At 49.0% G+C, this 22,059-nt stretch overlaps 6 protein-coding genes across 6 annotated transcripts; 2 read left to right on the top strand and 4 right to left on the bottom strand.

Moving 5' to 3' along the window:
* On the top strand, nucleotides 1-706 carry BDW47DRAFT_128748 (uncharacterized protein; the record flags this gene model as incomplete). The annotated part of the gene is made up of 3 exons (XM_024816901.1): nucleotides 1-370; nucleotides 430-586; nucleotides 637-706. 3 exons carry the CDS (start codon nucleotides 1-3, stop codon nucleotides 704-706), a joined length of 597 nt encoding a protein of 198 aa, XP_024668735.1.
* A 2,140-nt stretch (nucleotides 707-2,846) lies between these two features.
* BDW47DRAFT_111536 (response regulator) lies at nucleotides 2,847-3,537 on the bottom strand. Its single transcript, XM_024813974.1, has 3 exons — nucleotides 3,495-3,537; nucleotides 3,300-3,435; nucleotides 2,847-3,218 (listed from the first exon to the last, which is right to left on the bottom strand). Exons 1-3 carry the CDS (start codon nucleotides 3,518-3,520, stop codon nucleotides 2,892-2,894), a joined length of 489 nt encoding a protein of 162 aa, XP_024668734.1. The 5' UTR covers nucleotides 3,521-3,537; the 3' UTR covers nucleotides 2,847-2,891.
* An 862-nt stretch (nucleotides 3,538-4,399) lies between these two features.
* On the bottom strand, nucleotides 4,400-5,740 carry BDW47DRAFT_134043 (indoleamine 2,3-dioxygenase; the record flags this gene model as incomplete). Its single annotated transcript, XM_024818000.1, has 3 exons — nucleotides 4,400-4,711; nucleotides 4,776-5,387; nucleotides 5,447-5,740. 3 exons carry the CDS (start codon nucleotides 5,738-5,740, stop codon nucleotides 4,400-4,402), a joined length of 1,218 nt encoding a protein of 405 aa, XP_024668733.1.
* Nucleotides 5,741-7,642: 1,902 nt separating this feature from the next.
* On the bottom strand, nucleotides 7,643-15,545 carry BDW47DRAFT_71441 (polyketide synthase). The gene is made up of 2 exons (XM_024819675.1): nucleotides 15,356-15,545; nucleotides 7,643-15,302 (listed from the first exon to the last, which is right to left on the bottom strand). The coding sequence occupies exon 2, from the start codon at nucleotides 15,258-15,260 to the stop codon at nucleotides 7,764-7,766; it is 7,497 nt and encodes a 2,498-aa protein (XP_024668732.1). The 5' UTR covers nucleotides 15,261-15,302; nucleotides 15,356-15,545; the 3' UTR covers nucleotides 7,643-7,763.
* A 550-nt stretch (nucleotides 15,546-16,095) lies between these two features.
* BDW47DRAFT_120077 (MFS transporter) lies at nucleotides 16,096-17,674 on the bottom strand (the record flags this gene model as incomplete). The annotated part of the gene is made up of 2 exons (XM_024815440.1): nucleotides 16,096-17,014; nucleotides 17,070-17,674. The coding sequence occupies 2 exons, from the start codon at nucleotides 17,672-17,674 to the stop codon at nucleotides 16,096-16,098; spliced, it is 1,524 nt and encodes a 507-aa protein (XP_024668731.1).
* Nucleotides 17,675-18,393: 719 nt separating this feature from the next.
* Nucleotides 18,394-20,147, top strand: BDW47DRAFT_120076 (FAD-dependent oxidoreductase; the record flags this gene model as incomplete). Its single annotated transcript, XM_024815439.1, has 3 exons — nucleotides 18,394-18,511; nucleotides 18,702-18,916; nucleotides 18,978-20,147. 3 exons carry the CDS (start codon nucleotides 18,394-18,396, stop codon nucleotides 20,145-20,147), a joined length of 1,503 nt encoding a protein of 500 aa, XP_024668730.1.
* Between the last annotated feature and the right edge of the window lie 1,912 nt (nucleotides 20,148-22,059).

Genomic DNA, 22,059 nt, shown 5'->3' with positions numbered 1-22,059 from the left:
ATGACCAATCCTCGCCGCTCTCGCCGGATTTCCGGACGCGAGCCGTCGCCAGTTGCAGACCTTCCCCGTCGGCGCGGACGTGCGATCCCTAGCACCCCTACCACGTACAGTAGTCCAAACGCATCCGAAATTACAACGCTCTTGGACCGTGTAGCACCTGTTTCGGTGTCCCCCCAGCCTCGGAGGTTTACCGAGCAAGTTGTGCAAATGGAGGCTTCTTCCCCCAGCAGTTCGGAAGAGGAAGAGGTTTATTATGATAATACCGACTTTGATCGTGACAATTTCGAGCCGGTTTGGTATCAGGGGCAGGGATACCCGGGGGAAATCCCAGAGGAAATATTGGAATATTTCCCAGAAGGTGGGCCTGATAGTAAGTTGCGGTAACATAGCAGACCGACGCACTATTTCCTGAAGCCTAACGACACCTAGGGTTGCATGCACAAATGGTCGGGCCTGCCCGCACGATATTCCATTTATGCGGGCGGCCGGATATCGTCCGGCTTTTTGACGACCCGGCATATGTCCTGGAAGATGAGATTGTGCTGATCCCATACGGATGCGACCCCGCTGCATTCCTCCTGCGCCGGTACGAGGAAGAGGGGAAGGTCCCCATGAAAATACCTATAAATCTGCAAGTAAGAACCGTGGCAGCAGTTGCAATTCCCCGCCAGGTAACTACATCCGTGGCGACCCAGCGGCTTATTGATTTATTTCCCAACTGCCGGCCGTTGGGAATTAACGAGGCAGTAAGATGTGTTAAATGCAAGCATCACAAAGACCCGGAAAGGTTTGTATTGAACGCGAAGAGGCTTTTCGTCGACGGGCTTCTTGAGAAGAACGGGCTCATGTTCATGGGCTTATCTCTGTCCAACCTGGAACGGTGCCTGAGTTTTTTTGTGCCAGTGGTCTGCTCGACTAATTACGATAATGAATTTGGCCCGGGTATGTGTACCACGGACCAATTTAAATTTGCAAAGAATTATGCCGGGGTTAATGGAGCGATCATGGTTTTTGATAAACTTGATGAACGAGATTTGCAAGTTTGGAGGCCAGCGCTTGATGCATGGAACCGCCTGACTGCGACCTGGCTGAAGTTGCCTCTGAGCAACATCAGGCTTCCGTCCGAATCCAGGACGGCCCAGGTTATTGTTGGGCCCACATCATGTGACCAATCAAATGCACGCAAAAACAGGAGGTTTACAAGGCAGAACGACGACACCCAATTTGCATTCGTGTCGTACAAAGGCTGCAGTCAATTGCGGAAGAGCCTGTTGGCAATTATTTTTATCACATGATAACGGAGTTGATGTGCAAGTACTGCCAGCCCCAGAACAAAGCAAAGCCTGGAGTTGAGAGAGTATTCATATACCTAGTTTACTTGCTGGTTGTTTCTGTATGATTACTTTTTTGTGACTTCAAAACTTGATTATGGATTGCTTACACTCTTAATTATTTCAAGAAAGTTCAGAGTTTAAACCATCGTAGTCTTGACCCTTTGCTCTCATTTTCTAACTAGGACATGTGTATAATCTTTTTCTATCATGATAGCAAGAAATTTCGCTATTAATGACAGACAGAGACGCCCCAGCAACAGATCAGGGCGCCTGATGAAAATCCCCAGACATGGCCACCAGGTAAGTCCTATCAGGAAGAATAAGTGTTGCGATGTCTTCTGTCCCAGCAAATCAATCAAAATCCACTATTCACATAAGAAGGAAAAAATCTGTGGATGACTTACCATCCTTATGTAACTAATAATATGAGCATGTGTGTGCCCTGTCTGATGTGAGAGCTGAAGCTGACATTTATCAGTTTATTTAGAGAACCCGCGAGCGTGGGAGCAGGTGTGACAGGCATGAAAACCTTCATATTATCATTGACATATCAAGTGACTTCTAATATTCGAGATTTACTAGTGGGTAGTAGTTTAAACAATACTGCTGCTTTATTCAAGAAGATTGACAAATCTCTTTATCACGTGCTTTGTCTCCAGACAGAACCCCCGAGTTTTGTAGGAATTAACTGATAGGTTGTCCGCGCGGTAACAAGAGGCTATGTATTAATTCTGCATTAAGAGGTCTCTAAATCATTTATAAACAGTTAATTGAGTTTAGAAGAATCACATCTCGCTGGGAGTCAGTGAATTTTTTATTGTTTGTCACGAAGTTTTGAAACAACTAGACAAGCATGAACTTGATTCCCTGAAGACTCTTTTGTCACTCAAGCTCCATTTGTAATATGATCGCTTCTATGGCACTTGAGATGTTTGAGTAGATTTAAGAGGTTATTCCCTGGAGACTAGGCTCTGAGCTGCATAGCTCTGCACATTGCAATAGTGACCTTTTCCGGCACCACTCCAACAACCGAGACTACCTCATGGCGTGATTGATTTGGGGGGTATTTAGCAAGCCGACATCCAAAACAAACATGGGAGTACGTATCCCTTGTATGAAACAGACACCCCCACACATCACAGATGTGTAGCGGCCCCCGGGGATGAGATCCACGATTGGCCGAATGGCTTCCGACTTGCTCGCACCTGTTTGGACAAATCTCTGCATCTTACTAGACTTGTTATTATGATTTGCTGCATCTTTTATAGCGGAAAAAACTAAGACACTCTACATTCAGCCCCCAGTACCCAAAGCTGGGACAGAAGCCTTCCCCATGTCCAAGGATTTCTCGCGCGCGAATGCACCTAACCACGGCCAAATAGTATCATATGCTCCGCTGTATGTAAGATCCTCTTACAAGGCAATATTCAAGACAAATATAACAAGTACAGGTGTGACCATCAATAACACTGTCCGCTCATACACGAAATGTCTCATGACCAATCAATCTTACAGAATGTTAATCCCGGATCACTAAAAGACATGCAGCATTGAAATTCAAAGAAGAGACCTAGGCCCCTGGAATTTTCTGAATGGAAAAGGACCCCAAACAGGCATCATCTTGAGCATCGGGGAGCCAGGACCCACAGGAGTAGGCTGATACCGAAGATACTGTAACAGAATTTGGGTGAGGTGTGTCCATCTAACGGGCTTGGACAAGACATCAGTGAATCCTTTCTGGAATAGTCTTTCCCCGTCACCTCGTATAATGTGAGCGGTGAGGGCAATTATGGGAGTCATTTGGAGCTTAGGGTTATTAATAAATGGTAGCTGTGTTCGGATGGTCTCTGTGGCTTTGAAACCGCCCATGACGGGCATGGCGATCTAGAGGATGTGTCAGTTATTTCTTTCTTTGGTTTTGTCTTTGAAATGGGCACTCTAATTATGTCAAATTAGGGAATTTACATCCATCAAAATGATGTCTGGAGGTGGGCAAGCCGGACTGGCGAGGTAATCCAGGGCCTCACGACCATTGTTGACGATCGCAAACGAGCAGCCGAATTTATTAAAAAACTTGGTGAGGACACGTTGGTTGACATTGCTATTTGAGACATATCAGATTAGTTGAAGCAGCATAGTATAGAGTAACAGGATGCTGACTTGTCCTCCGCAAGAAGGACATGCATTATGACACCAATTATCCGCGTGGTTGTGTATGGGGCGGGTGTTGTTGGGAGAAGTAGTGGAGGCGGGTAGGAATTTTGTAAGGAATATATATATACATGGCTGAATCACAGGTAGAGTGTCATCACCAAACCAAAAAATCCGCACCGAATCCGTACCGAATAATATATAGAGATATACATAAATTACATGACTTCATACAAAACATGTATAGTAGTTTGAATACTAACATGAATATATATATATATATTTGCCACAGGTATTCTAAAGTTGGTATTTTCATAATTTTTACTTATAAATCAACTTACTAAGCACTAATATCAGGTAGACTCGTCTATCTTAGGTCATATTTTAGCTCTAATTAGGTCTATCTAAGGTAAAAATCTGTATTTTTTAGGATCATGAGTCAAAAACCACACCAAACCATGGTTTGGTTTGGTTACTGGGATTAGAATCCGAATCCGCAATGAGTTGGGTTCTACCCAGGGAGAATCCGCACCAATCCACACCGAATGACACTCTAGCAAGCAGGCTGCCTTAGGCTGCCGCCTAACAAAGGGCTCGACTATAGCAAACAACCCGGAGGCGACGATGGCGGTGACAGCTGGCAGAATATCATTGATCCCCCACATATTATAAATCACGACACTTGACTGAAAACGTTTTCTCTTTTTCATCTTTCACAACTTCAAGGTGCTACGACAGCCATAGCACCAAAGTACCCAACCATCCATGCTGGTTAACTTTCATCCTTTAGTTAGGTGGTAAGATCTTATCTTCATACTAGCTCCCAGTATGGACCTTCTTGAAGATAATATATGATGGTAAAGCTCATCTAGTAGAGTTGATACATTGTACCTAATCCGCTACCACGGATAACACTATGGCCTGGGACAACAAGTCGCCAGAGTACAGTCTCTTGCGTCTTTCAAGAACGGCATAAACTCTGTTCCTCCAGTACCCTTCGAACTATCACGACACATTGAACCCTTCCTTCCTTGCATAACAATGTACCGCGAAGCCATGATCATATGGGTCTGCCGTAGAGCAACAAGCTCAGCAGTGGCCCGGCTGTATTCTATCCTAATTTCTGCTGTCACCGGGTGGCACAGAACAAACTCTCGCACGTTTGAGAGTCGCGACATGAGTTGCAGAAATTGCCGATGTTTACCGGGCATATACGATTGCATCTCCTATGCAATATCAAGGGTTAACAATCTAGTCAAAAGGTGGTGACTGTACAGGTGCAATGCGTACGCGATGATAACCCTCGTGGGGTTTATTGGCCGCGGTAATCGAGTGATCCACCCCTAGGAAGATATCGAGCAGCTGGATGAGCGAGCTTTGCGCATTGCTGCCTCCCTGATACTGGTGCCACTGCCCACCGCCACTCTCGTTCTCGTAGAAAACCCCGCCTGGTGTCTGTGTGTCCTTGTTGACCCCCTTGCCTCCGTTCAAGAATGGCCGCACGTCATGATAGAAGACTGATGGGGCGCATCCCTCATACATTCTCTTCAGATCCTTGCACATATGGCGGACACAACTAGCTAGGGTGCCGAGGAATTCTTGGACACGTTGACTGTTGCCTTCACGGGCAGCCTCGATGGTGTCAAACATCCCGGGTATCAAGCATCCACCCCTGGCCTCGATGGCGGCGGAGATGCTAAAGAACCACTCTTCGTCTGTTGTTCCTGTGAAGCTGGTGATCTGTCCAAGATTTTCCGGCTCGTACGCAGCTGCATAGTTCAAACCGTGCCGCCCAACTGGTCTGATGTTCCAGAGGCAGAAACTAGCAAACGAGGCACACGGGTTAAGGCCAAGATGCTCCGAGACTGCCAGCAAGGGGGATGCAATCGACGCAGGGATTCTCTGTATGTAGTGTTAGGGGCGTATATAGGTTGCGGGAAGTTCCAGAGCGAGACACGCACGTTGCTGGGTTCATCGCCGTCCCAGATGTATACCTGAGAGAGAATGGACAGCAGGGTATATGCTCGATGCCACTCAGGGAGGACACGGAGCTTGCCGGTAGATAACAGCGGCATCTCATCAATATACTCCCGGGCTCGACCATCTCCACGACTTGGAGCCACTCGGGAAATTGTCTCCTCCCACCCGGCATAGTATGGATGTGGCAGACGGGCTAGTGGTGGTTTGTCGGGGAGGAATCCTATTCTTGGAGATACTTGATAGTTCTCAATGATAATATCAGATCTATCAGCCATCTTTTTTCAGGGTGGACGGAAACTATGCTGTGTGGTAAATCTCTGGGTGACTGAACCTCTTATATCTACAATTCTTTGTTTTGAATGCACGGAATCCTCCCTGTCATGTATGACTTATCCCTCCGCCTGTTCCGCCTGTCCAGGGGTACAAGGTATATCCCTCATTTCTGACCGAGAATGATCTGTCTATGCTCACTGAGCCCTAAGTATTCCAATGTATTGAGGGCTTGGCGGTTTCGTCATATCAACACGCGGAATTACAGGGCAAATCTGAACCCCATATATCCTCTAAATATCCCTACCTGGTTGACTGGTTACACTAGCACTTCTTGGCAAATTAGGATCAGGTTTACAATGGAATTGTGTGAAATCCCTTACCTCATTCTGTGAAGTGACAACATTCCAAATAGATAAGTCATTCTACAACCATCATCTGAAGGTTCTGGAGGCATAAAACAAGTTTATTGTCATCAGCTGACATGTACTCCTAGCATAGCTGTATCACTTAGCATGGTTCCCACGCCCTAAATACTTTCCAGTGTCGTATATTTGTTGGTGTCCAGCGAAATCTTGCGCGCTCACCGTGATTGGGTGTCAGATCCCTCTCTCCAGGACTCTGGGTTGTAACGAGAGAGAGAGAGAGAGAAAGGCCTTATACTTGATTTTATCTCTGTTTCCGGGATCCTTCCAGTCACTGACGGCCGAAAGGCCCGAATAGAGCTAGTCAGCTCGCATCAGTAATATGGTCATGGGATTATATTATCTTGGGTACGTGATATAAGCGTGAGAGAGGAGTAATACTAGCAGGACATCTTAGCCTCCCCACATAACTCTAAAACTATGGTTCTTAGCCTATCTTAGCTTTATAGGTCTAGAATTAATAGTAGATATAGAGATACAGCTTGCTAGACATGTCTAAATTTTTAGTATTATATATATTTCCTAGAACAAGCTAGTCCTAGTACTTAATATAAAGGATGTTTATTATTTTAATAAGATAAAGATAGATTTAATATATTTATAGTTTTAATATCTCTGGAAGAGTATTTATAAACTAGAGAATTCATGACTTAGATCTATAAAAATATCTAATAAGTCTGACTCTAGATATATGACACTGATAGTTACTTAGTATTCTTAATAACATGAAACAAGTCTATAAGTATACATATTCTAGGTCAAGTACCCGGGACAGGTATTTTTTGCAGATCTAAGCCTATTTAGTAAGAAGTAATCCTTTGTGGGACCCCTAGGTAGGTAGCTAGGTAGTGAGAGGTAATTAGGGGGTTTTCAGGGGTTTTACCAGTCCCCTGGTGGTATAGAGAGAAGAGGTATATAAGTCCCCGTCAGGGGTCTCGGGCTCGCTTGTTTTGAGGCGGCTGCGTGGTTGAAAGAGGATGCAAAGGAGGAGGAGACACGTAGAGACGGGCGGCTTCGTGGTTGAATTTCTGGGTTGTATATGGAATGTGACAACATAAATTTTTTCGGTCAAGTCATTTTTTAAAAAATGAGTCTATGGCTTGACCTAGCCCTCTCCCCATAACAACATTGATAAGCTCAGATTATGATAATCCCTGTAGTTGTGTACATATTCGTGGTTCAATACGTTCACATCAGGTTCCTATGTATCCTTGAGAATGTGGATGCTAAGTTTAGTGAGAGTGACAAGTAGTTGATTTGCCTTTCACTACCGACGCTTTGATTCTGTTCTCTCAGCCAACCTAAATGCAGTATCCTCGCAGATTCGTTTCCAAGCCATTCTTGTCCATATACATAGCTGACCTGGTTTGCCCATATACCAGGGCTGGCAGAAGACATAACGAGTGTCAAATGCTGGTCACAACCAAACAAAACATTTTGTCTGGTTGTTCCCCACCGCATCCTCACTCTTATTTATCCCAGTCACTTCCATCGGCCGAAGGTAAACCCCATCAGTCGATTTTTATCATCCCAGGGGACTGTAAAACAACCACACTCCATGGAGCGTCGAGATTATTTCGAAGCACTCAGATATGGCTCCTCCTCAGAGGGTCAGATCCATCCGGTGTAGGTACTTTCGTACTGACTGATCGTTGACCGATGGGACGGGAAACTCCTCGCCACCAAGAAATGGTGTGACAATCGGTGGGCATTGGAACATTTTTACCACCGCCTCCTCCGTGCTGTTTTTGAGGATGTCTGCGATCGAAGTTAGTGAGCTAGCTGGTTTCGCGGCCGCATAAGCGAGGGCCCGTTGTCGCCAGGTAGAAAAAGCAAGGGACTCCAGATCCTTGCCGACGGTCGCGAGGAGATTGAAGTAGTGGTCGAAACTCTGGGCCTGTGGATTCTTGAAGTCGTAGTCGTAGCGGATATGAGTGGATCCCGGTGTTGTATGGGCAAGTGTGATGATAGTCCGGCACACATAGTCGACGGGAAAGACGAGGGATAAGTCGGCATCCAAGGATGGGAAACAGCCCATTTCTAAACTCCCACTGATGAGGTTGTGCAGGAAGTCTCTGTTGTTGAGCTGGAAGTGGCCGCTCGTGGCGGATGCGGTGATAAAGGGTAGACGGTAGATGAATGCTTGGGCGCCGCGGCAGCGTGCGGCGATGACCATTCGCTCCGCCATCAACTTAGACATGGCATAGCCGTACGTGAGAGCGTCCTCTGGGATGTCGTATCCCAGATGGTAGGGCAGAGTGGCACTGGTAGAGAGGTAGTGAATGGTCTTAGCATGGCTCGTGGACGCCAGCCGCAGCACCTCGTGAGTGCTGGTGACATTGGGACCAATATAGTCGTCCAGCGGACGCATCCAGTCCACCAAGCAGCTTGCATGGTAGATGGTGTCGACACGGTGCGCTAAATCGTCGAACACGCTTTCATCCAAACCCAGCCGAACCTGGCACACGTCGCCAACAAGGGGCCGGAGGAGCTCTGCGTAGCCGATCTTCCACAGATTATAGTCTTGCAGCCAGCTCACGATCTGCTGCCGCGCATGGTCAATGCTGTGGGCATGTACAAGACAATAGGTGACCTTTCCCTGATCGAGCAGTTCGTGGACGAGGAACGCGCCGACAAACTCCGTCGCACCCGTCACAAACACTGACTGAGGTGTGGGCTTTGGCAGCGCATTGTCAAATGTGAAGCTTGAGTCCACACAGCCTTTGCGGATCGCCATCAAGTTGAGGCCAGAGACGTCTGCTGCTGTCGAGGCACTCGCCATGTCCGGCTCGGCCACGCTGGATGCGTCCCTGTTGCTGTCTACCAACTGGGGCAGCAGATACCGGCTAAGCTCGTCCAGACTCGGGTGAATGAAGACAATGTTGGCTGGCAGTGCCTGACCAAGGAGCCCCGCTAGTTGATTCCGGACCAACAGGGCCCCCAGTGAGTCAATCCCCATGTCTGGCAAGGACCGGTGGATATCAACTTCGTCAGGCTGAGAAAAGCCCAGTGTTGTGGCCACGGCTTCTTGAATTGTGCGCAGCAAAATCTCTCTGCGTTGGTCTGGGGCCGTTCTGCGAAGCACATCGTACAGAGCGGGGCCCTGGTGCTTCTGTGGTGTATCCCGGTCTAGGAGTAAGCGAAGTAAAGCTGGTATACCCCCTCGCTGGCTGCTGTAGCTCTGCAACTGATGCAAGTCGAGTGCTGCTGCTACGGTGACCCCGTGGCTTCGACGGGCAGCCAGCTCGAACAGGCTGATTGTATCATCTGGCGTGAGCGTCTTGATACCCATTTGCTGGAGCTGATCACGTATTGTGGGGAGAAGTCCCGGTGGTATGTTAATGTCTGGTAAAGGTCCGTAGGCCACGCAGACCGCGGGCAGCCCCTGTGATTGGCGCGTATAAACGAGAGAATCAAGAACCGCGTTCGCCGCAGCATCTGTAGCATGACCCGATGTGCCCATCACGCCCCAGAAGGAGGACACCACGACAAAGAGGTCTAAGTCGTTTCGCGTCCGAGTGAACTGATGTAGATACCACGCGCCAATTACCTTGGGCGCCAAAGCTCCGACACACCGTTGTGGCGTTGAGGTCCCCAGCATGCTTGTATCTCGCACACCCGCAGCATGAACTACACCACGCAGCGGCCGCGCGTGGGAGAACATGCTTAGGAGGGAGTTGAGATGGCTAGGATCGGTGGTGTCGCCAGAAACCACAGTCGTCTTCGTGCCTAGATGCGCCAGCCTCCTTACCAATGTGGCTGCCCCCGGCGTGTCCATCCCACGGCGCGAGGTCAGCACCAGATCGCGAATGCCGTGCGTGCTTGCTAGCCATTCGGCGATGCGCGCGCCTAGCCCACTCAGGCCACCGGTAATGAGGACGGCGCCGTCGGACCGGAGGAGAGTCTGGGTCGCATCCCCGAATTCGAGCTCCATGCGCTGCATCCGGGGCACCAGCACCATCCCCTGGCGAAGCGCACATTCTGGCTCAGTGTGGAGCATGAGCAATGGCGCAAGTCCACTGGCGTCGACTCTGTTCTGGTCGTCCCGACCTAGATCAATCAGGCGCAGAGATCGCTCAGGATGCTCATTTCGGGCCGTGCGCATTAGGCCCCACAACAGCCCAGCTCCCAGGGCCAGGGGCTGGTCGTCGCGGGCTGTGCCTACCGCCTGTGAAGTAAGCCAGACCAGTGGCAAGGAGGGTCGTGTGTTGGCGGCCTCTTTGAGCTGCGTCAGCCCTTGTGCAGCGAACTCGTGCACCTGTGAAATCACATCCCCATGGGAATCCCACAAGCACAATACGCCATCCAGCGTCTTCGTTCCCTGGAGACTGAGACTAGGTAACAAAATGCATTGTATGCCGCCCTGAAAAAGGGCTGCTCTGACTGCTTCCGCCCACTTCACGTAGCCAGAAGAGCATTGCAGGCCCCAAATTCCACGGGGCTGAACATGCTGAATAGCAAATGGCCGCCAGTCAATCTGGAATACCTTGTCATAGAAGGCACTTGCCTGAGGACGCGCTTCACGTTTCCCATGGTCTCTCTCCTTGGTGCCTGAGTGGACACGCTCCCGCTGAAACGCGTAGGTTGGCAGCTCCAGACGACGGCAGCCAAAGGGCTGAAAGTAACCTTGCCAGTTAACTGGGACATGCTGAACATGGAGCCGTGCCAAGATTTCCTGGATGGCGACCACCTCATCCTTGTTTGGTGCGAGAGATGGTAGCCATGTCGTCCTGTTCTCTGAGCCATCGAGCACGGCTGCACCCATGCCACATAGTACTGACTGAGGCCCCAGCTCGAGGAACACATTCATGCCATGGTCTGCCAACGCTTGAATCCCGTCGCTGTAGCGGACCGCCTCACGTGCCTGCCGGACCCAGTAGGTCGGCTGCTGGAGCTCACAGGGTTCTACTCGCCGGCCCGTGAGGGTGCTCACTATTGGCAGCGAGGGTGCGTTCAACTGCACGCTCTGCACCACCGCCTGGTAAGCCGTCAGCATCCCGTCGATGTGGTGGGAATGAAATGCGCGAGACACAGGCAACGTCTTAGATTGCCGGTCCTGACCCGAAAAATAAGCTATGAGGATGTCCAGAGCATCCCGGTCCCCGGAGATAACAGTCTGGCTGGGCGTATTATATGCCGCAATACCCACTTGGCCGCCAAGGTCGAGCGTTGTGATTGCCAGAGATACTTCGCTGGCGCTGGCTTCTAAAGAGGCCATTCCTCCGTGGCAAGGGAGGGTCTCCATCAAGCGACCACGCGCCGCCACAAGCCGGCAGGCGTCGGGGAGGTCCATGACTCCCGCAATATGCGCCGCCGTCAGCTCGCCGATGCTATGACCCAGGACCATGTCGGGCTGTACTCCCCAGCTCTGCCACAGCCGCCAGAGAGCGACTTCGAGGGCGAAGAGCGCCGGTTGGGCGTAGTCACTGCGCTGCAGCAGCGCAGCCAATGCACTGTCTGCCGCCGCATGCATGACATCCAAAAGTGGTTCCTGCAAAATCCCATAAAATTGAGTAGCAATCTCCTCAAGCGTCTCCCGGAATACCCGGTAGTGTTTCGCGAGGGTCTTCCCCCTCCCCAGTTGCTGGCTTCCCTGGCCGGCAAAAAGCATGGCGAGACGCGGTTCTGGACTTGAGCCCCTTGGGCTTACAATAGCCTTCCTGGGTAAATCCACCAGCTGAGCCACTAAATCTGTAGTGTCCTGGGCCAGTAGCACAATGCGTTGGGGGAAGTGGTTGCGCGTGGTTGCCAGTGAGTACGCGATATTGCCCGGGTCACCCTTGGACATGGACTGGCTGAGGTACATATGCAGCTTGTCGGCTTGTGGTTGGAGGCCCGCCTCCACTGGGCTTGACAGCAGGAATGGCACGGGATGCGGCAGTGGAACGTATAGTGTCGACTCTGTGCTGACACTACACCGAGGTGGTTCTTCAACAATCACATGGGCGTTTGTGCCCCCAATTCCAAATGAACTGACTCCAGCGCGGCGTGGGCGCTCGCCCCCCGCCAACCAGTGTTGTTTTGTTTGCACCGGCGCCATGTTGGCCCTGTGCCAATCAATAGCTGGTGTCGGCTGAGTGATGTGCAGTGTGGGTGGCAATGTGTTATACCGCAAGGCGAGCAGGACCTTTATGAGGCCGACCAACCCGGCAGCGGCCTGAGTGTGGCCAACATTGGTCTTGGACGAACCGATCCACAGCGACTGAGATGTGTTAGATCGGCTCCCGCCAAACACCTCCGTCAGCGCCATTCCTTCAATGGGGTCGCCGAGTCTGGTGCCGGTGCCATGCGCCTCGATGTAGTCGATATCGTCTGGAAGGAGCCTTGAAGACGCCAGCGCTGCACGAATCACCCGCTCCTGGGCAGCACCACTGGGCACGGTTAGGCCGGCAGCACCTTGTCCGCCATGGTTGACGGCAGAGCCGCGCAGTACACCATAGATGGTGTCACCATCTCGGCGGGCGTCGGACAGGCGTTTAAGCACCACAACGGCCGCCCCTTCAGCAATCCCGATTCCTTGCGCATCAGCCGCAAAGGCCCGACAACGGCCATCAGGGGCCACGCCGCGCAACCGGCTGAACTCCACATGTAGTCCTGGCGCGGGCAAATGAGTCACGGCACCGGTCACAGCCATGTCGCATTCGCCCTGCCGCAGCGCGGTACAGGCGAGATGGGTGGCCACCAAGGAGGAGGAGCATGCCGTGTCAATTGTGAGCGACGGACCTTCAAGGCCAAGGACATATGAAACACGACCGGACATCGTCCCCCCTGCTGTGCCCGTGCCTGTATAGCCCTGCAGGTCCGCCAGCCCGTGCGCATGGGTGGACGGGCTTCCATGGGCGACAGTGTTGTTGACACCGATAAACACTCCCGTTGAGCTGCCCCGGAGCTGCTGAGTCCTGTAGCCAGCACGCTCGAATGCTTCCCAGCTAGTCTCCAGCATAATATACTGGGCAGGATCAAGCGCGCGAGCCTCATTGGGCAAGAGGTGGAAAAATTTTGTGTCAAACGCACCAAATGAGGGGACAAAGCCCCCCCGGCGACAGTAAGACTTGCCCGGCGCATCTGGATCTGGATCATAGAGGGCGTCAGCATCCCAGCGTTCCGGAGGTACATCTGTGGTAGCATCTCCACCGCGCTCGAGAAGTTCCCAGAATGCCTCGGGTGTCTCAATGCCGCCGGGCAGTCGGCATGCCATGGATACAACAGCAATGTCATCGGAGTCGACATGATGCGGCTTGGGGTTAGGCTGATGAATGGACTCGTCTGCCGGTATGGGCCGGTCCATATCCATCAGATACCCGGCCAATGACTTGATGGTGTATTGCTGAAACAGCACAGTAATCGGCACAGAGCGGCCTAGCAGCTTCTTCAAGTCCGCCTGCATACGTACCAGTCGCACCGAGTCTCCCCCGATTTGGAAAAAGTTGTCGTCCCGCCCAATATGGTCATGGCCCAGAACCGTGGACCAGATAGCCGCGATGTCGCGCTCCAGTTCCGTAGCCGGCTGATTCGTGGTCGTCGTCTCTGCCATGGGAGCTGGCAGGGACTTGTGGTCGACTTTACCGTTCAACGTCAGCGGAATGTGATCCACTTCCATGATGAACGACGGTACCATATAGGCCGGCAGACGCTCGACCAGCCATGGACGCAGGATGCTGCTTAGTGATACCTTGGCCGGGTCGATTTCCACTGCCCTGTGCAGGTCCCGCACGCAGTACGCGGCTAACTGTCCCTCACGATTGATCACGATGGCATGGGCGACGTCTCCATGGCTGGTGATCGCCGCCTCGACTTCCCCCAGTTCGAGCCTCTGGCCCCGAATCTTGACCTGGCTGTCTGCGCGGCCGAGAAACTTCAGCTTCTTTGGCGTCACTAAGCACGCCAAATCGCCGGTGCGGTACATGAGCCCCTCATGGAAGGGGTTTGCCAAAAACCGTGACCGGGTCAGCTCTGGATTGTTGCGGTAGCCACAAGCGACTCCGGCCCCGCCAATATACAGCTCTCCAGCGCAGCCAAGCGGCATGGGGGACAGGTCGGCATCTAGCACGTAGAGCTTCGTGTTGGCAATTGGTGTGCCAATGAGCACCTCTTCCCCTGCCTGCACCGGCCAGAGGCTAACACACCCAGTGGCCTCGGTGGGACCATAGCCGTTGTACACCTTTTCGGCCGCGGCGAGTAACCGCTCGGACAGATGTTGGGATAAGCTTTCCCCCCCGGTTTTGATCGTTTTCAGGCGCGGCTGGCCTTGCCAGCCGGCGTGGAACAACATCTGCCAGGTGGCCGGGGTAGCGAGCATGCTCGTAATGCCATTTTCCCGGATCAGCTCAATCAGCGCTTCCGCGTCTTTCTGCTCGTGGGTCTGGGCTATGACGGTGCACGCACCACAAGCCAAGGGGGCGTATAGGTCCCAAAGGGTCATGTCGAAGGAAATGGTGCTCACCGCCAGAATTCGATCGTGTTTGTTGCATCCAGGGACAACTTGCATCGACAAGACGAAGTTGGCCACGGCCCCATGGCTGATTTCTACGCCCTTGGGTTTCCCTGTCGACCCGGACGTATAGATGACATAGGCAAGATCTTCGGGTTGGATGTCCCGACGGATGTTTGGGGTGTTGGCCGGGTTTAAGCTCATTTCAACTCGCAGTTCTTCTATGCTCAGTTGTGGCCCATTCCATAATGACAGGGTATCAAGCACGCTGTGGTCCGTCAGAACCACCTTGGGAGCCGTATCATTCATCATCTGGAGAATGCGCTGTGCAGGCAAGGCCGGATCAATAGGCACATAGGCCGCACCAGACTTCATGACCGCTAGCAGCACGACGAGGAGGTCGACCGACCGGTCCAGCGCGACACCGACAACATCGCCAGAACCGATGTTTCGGTTGACCAGAATCTGCGCTATAATATTTGCACGACCATTGAGCGTACCATATGTCAATTGCGCATCCCCGCAGATGACGGCCGTCCGGTCAAAGTGGGCGTGTGCGGCCTGCTCGAATAGCCAGGGGAAACACGATCCCAGAGTCGCCGCGTTGTCAGTAAGGTTGAACTCCTCGAGGAGACGCCGGGGATCTTCTTCGGCTGAACGGATGGTCATACTGCCGATTTCAATGCCTCCTGAGAAGTCGTTCCTGTTAACCTTTTTCAGCCGGTTTTAGACCCGCACTTTGATAATGATCACTTGCAACCCACCTCTCTCCGGTCCTGTGCGGCTATAAACAGCGTGATTTTAAGTCTTGTGGTTCTGGTTCTCTTCGGGGCGAAGATTACCGTTTTTCAATTCAAATATGAATGGCTCCGCTGTATCAGGTTTGGAATTTGACTATTCGCATTTTTTTGTATTCTGGGACTGAATGCCGGCAATGGCGAGTTGATAAGCAAGGCACCCCATTCAGTGACGTCGTGTCTCACAGATGCCGTCACCCCTCCACGCCTCCTTACCTTTCGAAGTTACATCACCTGGATACGTTTTGCTGAGGTTTTTTCACTGATGGGCAGAGAATGTAAGGCGCGGCCGCAATGTCTCTGCCGGGTTGGCAATTGAGGTAAGAGATCGTTGTCACATTACTACAGTACAGGCTCTATATTAGCTGACGCCATCAAACCACTTGAATGGCAGGAAAGTTGCTACCAAGTTTATGCAAGGAATGCCGTAGCGCATAATCCTGGGACATGTCGGACTGCAACTGGCAGGACCATTGTGGTACTCGAGACGCACGACAGAGTACAGCTGATGGAAAACTAGGTTTAGCTTAGAAATTCTGATAGGGAACACTTTATGCTATATCCACAAATTATACACGCTTCGAGTGTTTGGTAATTATTATGGTTCATCACAAATTCTAGCCCAAAAACACATCTCCTGTTACTATCTCCACGTATGCATTTACTCAACAATAGCTCGTGAATCAGACATAGTATCTGACCATAAATTAGGGTATCGGGGGCCCTATACCATTTCCAGCCTTGACCGTATACCTAGACATAGCCCGAATCCTTGCACCGAATATATAAAATGCAAAGGGGATAGGAACCATGGCAACCGATATGAATCCCAGTATGGTCGATGCCCAATCAACCCCGAGGTTATGATACATGGCCGTGGCGAAGAGCGGGAACGATCCGCCCAGAAACGAACGGGCCAGAGTATTAGCCGCGATGGCCGAGTTGGAAAGAGTCAGATAGACGTCAATCAGGTAGTTCATGCCCTGCATGAAGAGGACGAACAGACCGATGCCGAGGGGCACCCCGGCAATTGTCTGCACCATCCAGTGGGTGTGAGCTGCCCAGCCAAACCAAAAGAGACCGATTGGCATGGTGATCGAGGTGAGCATCATCTCGACTAGACGCTCCTCCGGGGCTACCTGTCCCTGCTCTGCGAGATGTCGCGCGAATCGCGTCCTGGTGTTGTAGATGATGATGCCGATGCCTAGGACCATGCCGACCAGGATACCAAGAAACGGGAGCCCGGCAATGCCTTTATTAGTCCAGTGTCGTTCTTCGGCGAAAGCGACGGGGTAAGCTTCGAGGAAGAGATAGAGAATCCCATAGATCAGCGACAGATAGACGGTGAAACAGATCAGGATCGGTTCGAGTAGGAACATCATGAACGGACGGGCAAGGTACTTATATCCAAACTCGGCGAGGGTCGGACGATGCTGGTCGAGGAACGAGTAGAGAGACTGGTTCTGCGTTGCACGGCGGAGCCGGCTGGCGCGCTGCTGGAGCAGAACGGGACTGTAAGTTTCGGGCACGATAAGGAGGGCGAGGACTCCGAAGAAGATTGAGGTGATGAGAGTCAGCCACGCAGTCCATCGCCAACCAAGCTGGGATTCCGTGATAAATCCGCCTCTATCATTCGTGTTAGCCATAGCTCGTTCGTGGTGAGAAACGCAACACAACGTACATAATGGGCCCGAGGATCGGGCCGAGCAGGTTGGCTGCGAAGAAGAAAGGGGTGGCAATACCACGATCCACCGGATCCCAGATGTCGGCCATGACACCTGGGCCCACTGATAGCGCTGAACTGCCAAAGACGCCCACGAAAAACCGGCAGACCATGATGGTCTGGAGGTTTGGGGCCACCGCCACGGGGACCTGGAAGATGGCAAACACCCCATATCCCAGAAATGTCGGCAGGCGACGGCCATACAATTCACTCAACGGGGCCCAGCACAGCGGTCCCAGGGCGAACCCAAAAATTACCAGGGTAGTTGCCAGCGGCATGACTTTTGTTGACACATTGTACTCCTCCGATATCGGGTGCGTCGCGACAGAGAGGACACTGGAGGAGAATGTGATCCACATGGTCATCGAGGCTAACGAGAAGGTGATGCCCCATTTCCGTAGCCGGGTCAGGTTCTGGGGGTGTTCCGGGTCATCAGGCCCATCCCAGTCCACGAGATTGGAATCCTTTTCGACATGGTCCTCGGCTGGCTGTTTGGTATCTCCCTCGGGAGTGTCGAGGGAAGGAGCAGCACCAATGTCGACGGCCGGGGCGTTTGGGGACATGGTAACTGAAGGTGAGGAAAGCATGACCCATTGAGACGTGGAGAGCAGACTCTCCCTCCATTTTCACCTCGCTTTTGGTTCAATTTCTCGATCCGGAGGAAGAGCTGACCACGCAAGGAGACCTTCCCTCACATGTAACGCATTGTTCCGGAGGACTGGTCCGTCATGTCATCATCATGGATAAACAGGATTCATGTAGCCCCTTGCGTTAGGAAGGGACGTGGCCTGCTCACTGTGTCTGCAATCCTTCATACCTCATGGCGCGTAGAACCAATGATATCGACCCATCGCACTGGAGATATTCCAGGGTGATCTTCTCCAGGGATATCCGAAAGTTCAGCAACGAGACCTCGCCAACACCCGACCAAGCCCATGGGTAGGTACCTACCAAGAACCTGGCCCAGGGGCGGATTTTGGGTCTCAGCCATCAAACCCTACCTAATGCCTCGAGATTCATATCCTTGTTGTATTTTTCTTGTGTATTAAATACAAAAAGACTGGAGGCCAAATATACATGCTCCTAGTTCACGTGACTATCCCAGGGACTGGGAAATCGAAGATGAAAACCCAACCCAACACGCCATTTCATATGGTCTACCAGCAGCCCTCCGAGATCACCTGGAGGTAGGGCGATCTCCAACATTGACTGTCATTCAACATCCGTCCTTCCCTTCTCTTGCCGTCTATACTTTGGAATAATCCTGCCGATCCCGTATAGTATGGCTCCATCAAGCAATCATAAAGTCGTCATTGTTGGCGCCGGCCCTGTCGGCTCTTTGGCTGCTTTGTATGCAGCCGCCCGAGGCGATGAGGTGGAAGTGTACGAGTTGCGTGGAGGTAAGCCTATCAATGTTACTCCAACAGTCGTAATCCAAGTCTACAGTCTCCGGTGCTGCTTCACCAATTTTCAGCGTCCAAATATTGTCTACGTTGACAGAAGCATATGAGACCCGGATCTAGTGACTCTAGAAGATGGAATATCTACCTGATTCTGTTGGTACCTTTCTCATGCCTCGTGACTTCATAGACCTCCGTGACCCATCTACCATCCCCCTGAACTTCACCAAATCCATCAACCTGGCTCTGTCTGAGCGTGGGATTAACGCCATGAAGCACACTCGTCGGGACAACATGATCCAGAAGATCCTCGGCGAGGCCATCCCCGTCTATGGGCGGATGATCCATGGCAGGAACGACGAGAAGCTTTGGGAAGCCTCTCAGGCTTACGATGTACACGGCCGGGTTGGTCTTTATCTTGGCTGTAATTTTACTTTGCTCGAATCCGGTTCTAACCCAATCATAGCATATAAATGCAGCTGATAGATGCCATTTAAATAACGCTCTCTTGGATGAGCTGGAACAGACGCCAAATGTCAAACTTTTTTTCAACCACAAGCTGACAGGAGCCGACTTCCGTGCCAAAAAGGCATGGTTCGAGCAGCGTACTCCTGCAGATAACACTAGTCGTGCCCCTGAGGTCGAAATCACCTTCGACTACTTGGTCGGTGCGGATGGTGCTCACTCAATCTCGAGATATCATATGATGAAATACGCCCGAGTTGACTACCAGCAGCAATATATCGATGCTCTGTGGTGCGAATTCCACATTCCGCCGACCGAAGAGGGTGAATTCCGCATTTCTCCTAATCATTTGCATATTTGGCCCGGGAAGGAATTCATGTTCATTGCTCTCCCGTCCGCAGACAAATCCTTTACCTGCACCTTGTTCGCTTCCACAAGTTATTATACTCTCTTAGAAAGCTCGCCAGAGAGTTTGTTGGAGTCATTTGATAAGAACTTCCCTGGCGTCTGTCCAGACCTCATTACTCCCGCGGACCTTCAGACGCAGTTTGAAACCAACCCTCACCTGCCACTAATTAGCATCAAGTGCAGCCCTTATCACTTTGGCTCGAGTGCGGTCATTGTCGGTGATGCGGCACATGCTGTTGTGCCGTTTTACGGCCAGGGTTTGAATGCCGGGTTGGAAGATATTCGCGTCTTATTTGAGTGTTTAGATCAACACGGGGTTTATGATCTGAATGCCAGTCCCGAGTCGCGTGCTTTGTCTCGTCAGGCAGCCTTGCAGGCGTATACGGATCAGCGCACGAAAGATGCTCATGCTATCAATGATCTTTCTAAGGATAACTACATCGAAATGCGGTGGGGTGTGCAATTGCCACTGTACAAGCTGCGCAAGTCACTCGAAGAAACTCTGGATCGTTATATGCCTAGCCTAGGCTGGCAAACCCAATATGTCAGGGTCAGCTTCAGCACCCAGCCCTACTCGGAGGTCATCAAGGCAGTTGAAAGACAAGGCACGCTTCTTCTGTATGGGTCTATTTCCGCGATCATTTCCAGTGCAGCAATTGTTGGAGTGCTCGCATGGAATTACCCTATGCGGGTTTCATTGCTTTCTATGTTGCAGTCCCCAATCCAGCAACTTTGGAGTGTGTGGAGAAATTATCACTGTTAATGATTTCTTTCCTCTTTTATCTCTTTCTTTTCTTTTCTTTCTTTTTTTTCTTCCTAGCCACGTCAGGAGGCATTGTGCCTCCGTTTCTTGAATATGTCAGCCAAAATCACCATGTTACTAGAGTTTCCGAGTCTAATAGGCATATTCCAGGTAAACATAACACCTACCAATACTTGGTATAGTATTGAATTTAGTATTATTAGATAGCACTGCCTTTCATGAGAATAATACATATTTTTCTAGAATTTTAAAGACACTGTGATAGCTATAAGAGTATATTAAAGTTAAGAGATTAGAGATAAGGGCTGTTGTCAAGACCCTAGGATCCCTTGATGCTTCTGCTGTACTAGTATTAGTAACTTAGATTATTTAAGATAAAGAACACCCTGTAATCTTCCTATTAGCTATTAATAATAAGTTTATACTAACCTGAGGCCTTATATAATAATCATGCTAATTATATTAATTAATAAAGTAATTTAATAATCTGAAGATAACTAATAAGTAAGAAGAAAAGTAAGATATATTAGATATAAAAACCTGATTACTTAATTAAGTATAAATAAGTAGAAACTAGACTAAATATATACTCAGACTTGAACTATATATTAAATATAATTAACTAAATTATAAATATAGGTAAATAAGTATTCTTATATATTCTTTATTAGCTATTTCTTAAATAACTCTTTTATAATTACTCTAGAGTTACTCTAATTAGATATCTTTTTAATATATACTTCTTTAGTTACTCTCTGGAAGTAGATATAGAAGTAGATAATTATATAATATAATACTTTTATAATACAGGAATCCTGATTTTATAATTTATTAATTAATATTAGACTTCTGCCTGACTATGTTATCTTTATAAAATATTAATTATATTAGATTTTTATAATATTACTCTCTTCTCTTTTAGTATTTTATTCTTAAAACTTATAAAGATAAGTTTCTCTTAGTCATGATTTTTAATAAATTTTACTTCTTTTCTTATTCTAGTACTAATATTATTATACTAGTAAATAATAATATCTAAAAATATAACTATCTTTACTAGTATAACTTTATTCTTGCCACTGGTCTTATTATTAATATTTCTTATAAATCTTATTCTACTTATAATATTAACTATATTATAAATTTAAAAAATAAAAACTATGTTAAGTATACTTATTATGATTAGAAGTATATAAAATAATTATATAGTAAATAAGAGTAGGAGTCTCTTGAGTAAGATAAAAAATATTTAATTAATAATTTCATTAAGATTAAAAAATAATAGCTTGAATATTCTTAATAAATATTATAGATTATATTTAAGATTCTTTAACTAAAAAAGCAAGAATAATTTCTAAAAGATTATAATAACTAAATACTTGACTATAATTTTTTTATAATAAAATAATTTAATAAAAAAAATTTATTAAGTATCAAGAATCTTTAAGAGCTTAATTATCTAGTTAATACTTAAGATAATACTTAGCTTATTATAATATTAGATATTTCTAGTTTTTCTTAGGTAATAAATAATTCTTTCTTCTAAATAAATATTAATTTTTTTACTAGTAATATTATTAAACTAGCTAGTAATAATCTCTTAAATTCTTAATAAACTCTTAAGTATTTTCTAAGATATTATAATCTTTTTATTTAATTAAATATAATAGTTTTTTATTAACTTGTTTATTATTTAAAATTCTTTTAACTTTATATTCTTATTTAATATCTTTATTAATTTTCATGTTGTTACAGAAACCTAACGTGGTCGACACCTCGCGAGGGCGGCACAGCCAGGCAGAAGCCCGACGCCAATTATTAGGGTCATTAGGGTCATTAGGGTCATTAGGGTCATTAGGGTCATTAGGGTCATTAGGGTCATTAGGGTCATTAGGGTCATTAGGGTCATTAG

The sequence above is a fragment of the Aspergillus candidus genome (genome assembly GCF_002847045.1).
Source record: "Aspergillus candidus strain CBS 102.13 unplaced genomic scaffold BDW47scaffold_57, whole genome shotgun sequence".
In the NCBI taxonomy this organism is placed as follows: Eukaryota; Fungi; Ascomycota; class Eurotiomycetes; order Eurotiales; family Aspergillaceae; genus Aspergillus; species Aspergillus candidus.
Note: the sequence above shows the minus strand (reverse complement) of the source record. Positions and strands in the feature narration are given on the sequence as shown.

Excerpts from the sequence above, each read along its gene's own strand:
- BDW47DRAFT_71441 (XM_024819675.1), bottom strand. The coding sequence starts at position 15,260 with ATGACCATCCGTTCAGCCGAAGAAGATCCCCGGCGTCTCCTCGAGGAG.
- BDW47DRAFT_111536 (XM_024813974.1), bottom strand. The coding sequence starts at position 3,520 with ATGCATGTCCTTCTTGCGGAGGACAA. Across the intron at positions 3,436-3,494 it reads GTCCTTCTTGCGGAGGACAA|CAATGTCAACCAACGTGTCC; the intron begins GTCAGCATCCTG and ends TGTCTCAAATAG. Across the intron at positions 3,219-3,299 it reads CAGACATCATTTTGATGGAT|ATCGCCATGCCCGTCATGGG; the intron begins GTAAATTCCCTA and ends CACATCCTCTAG.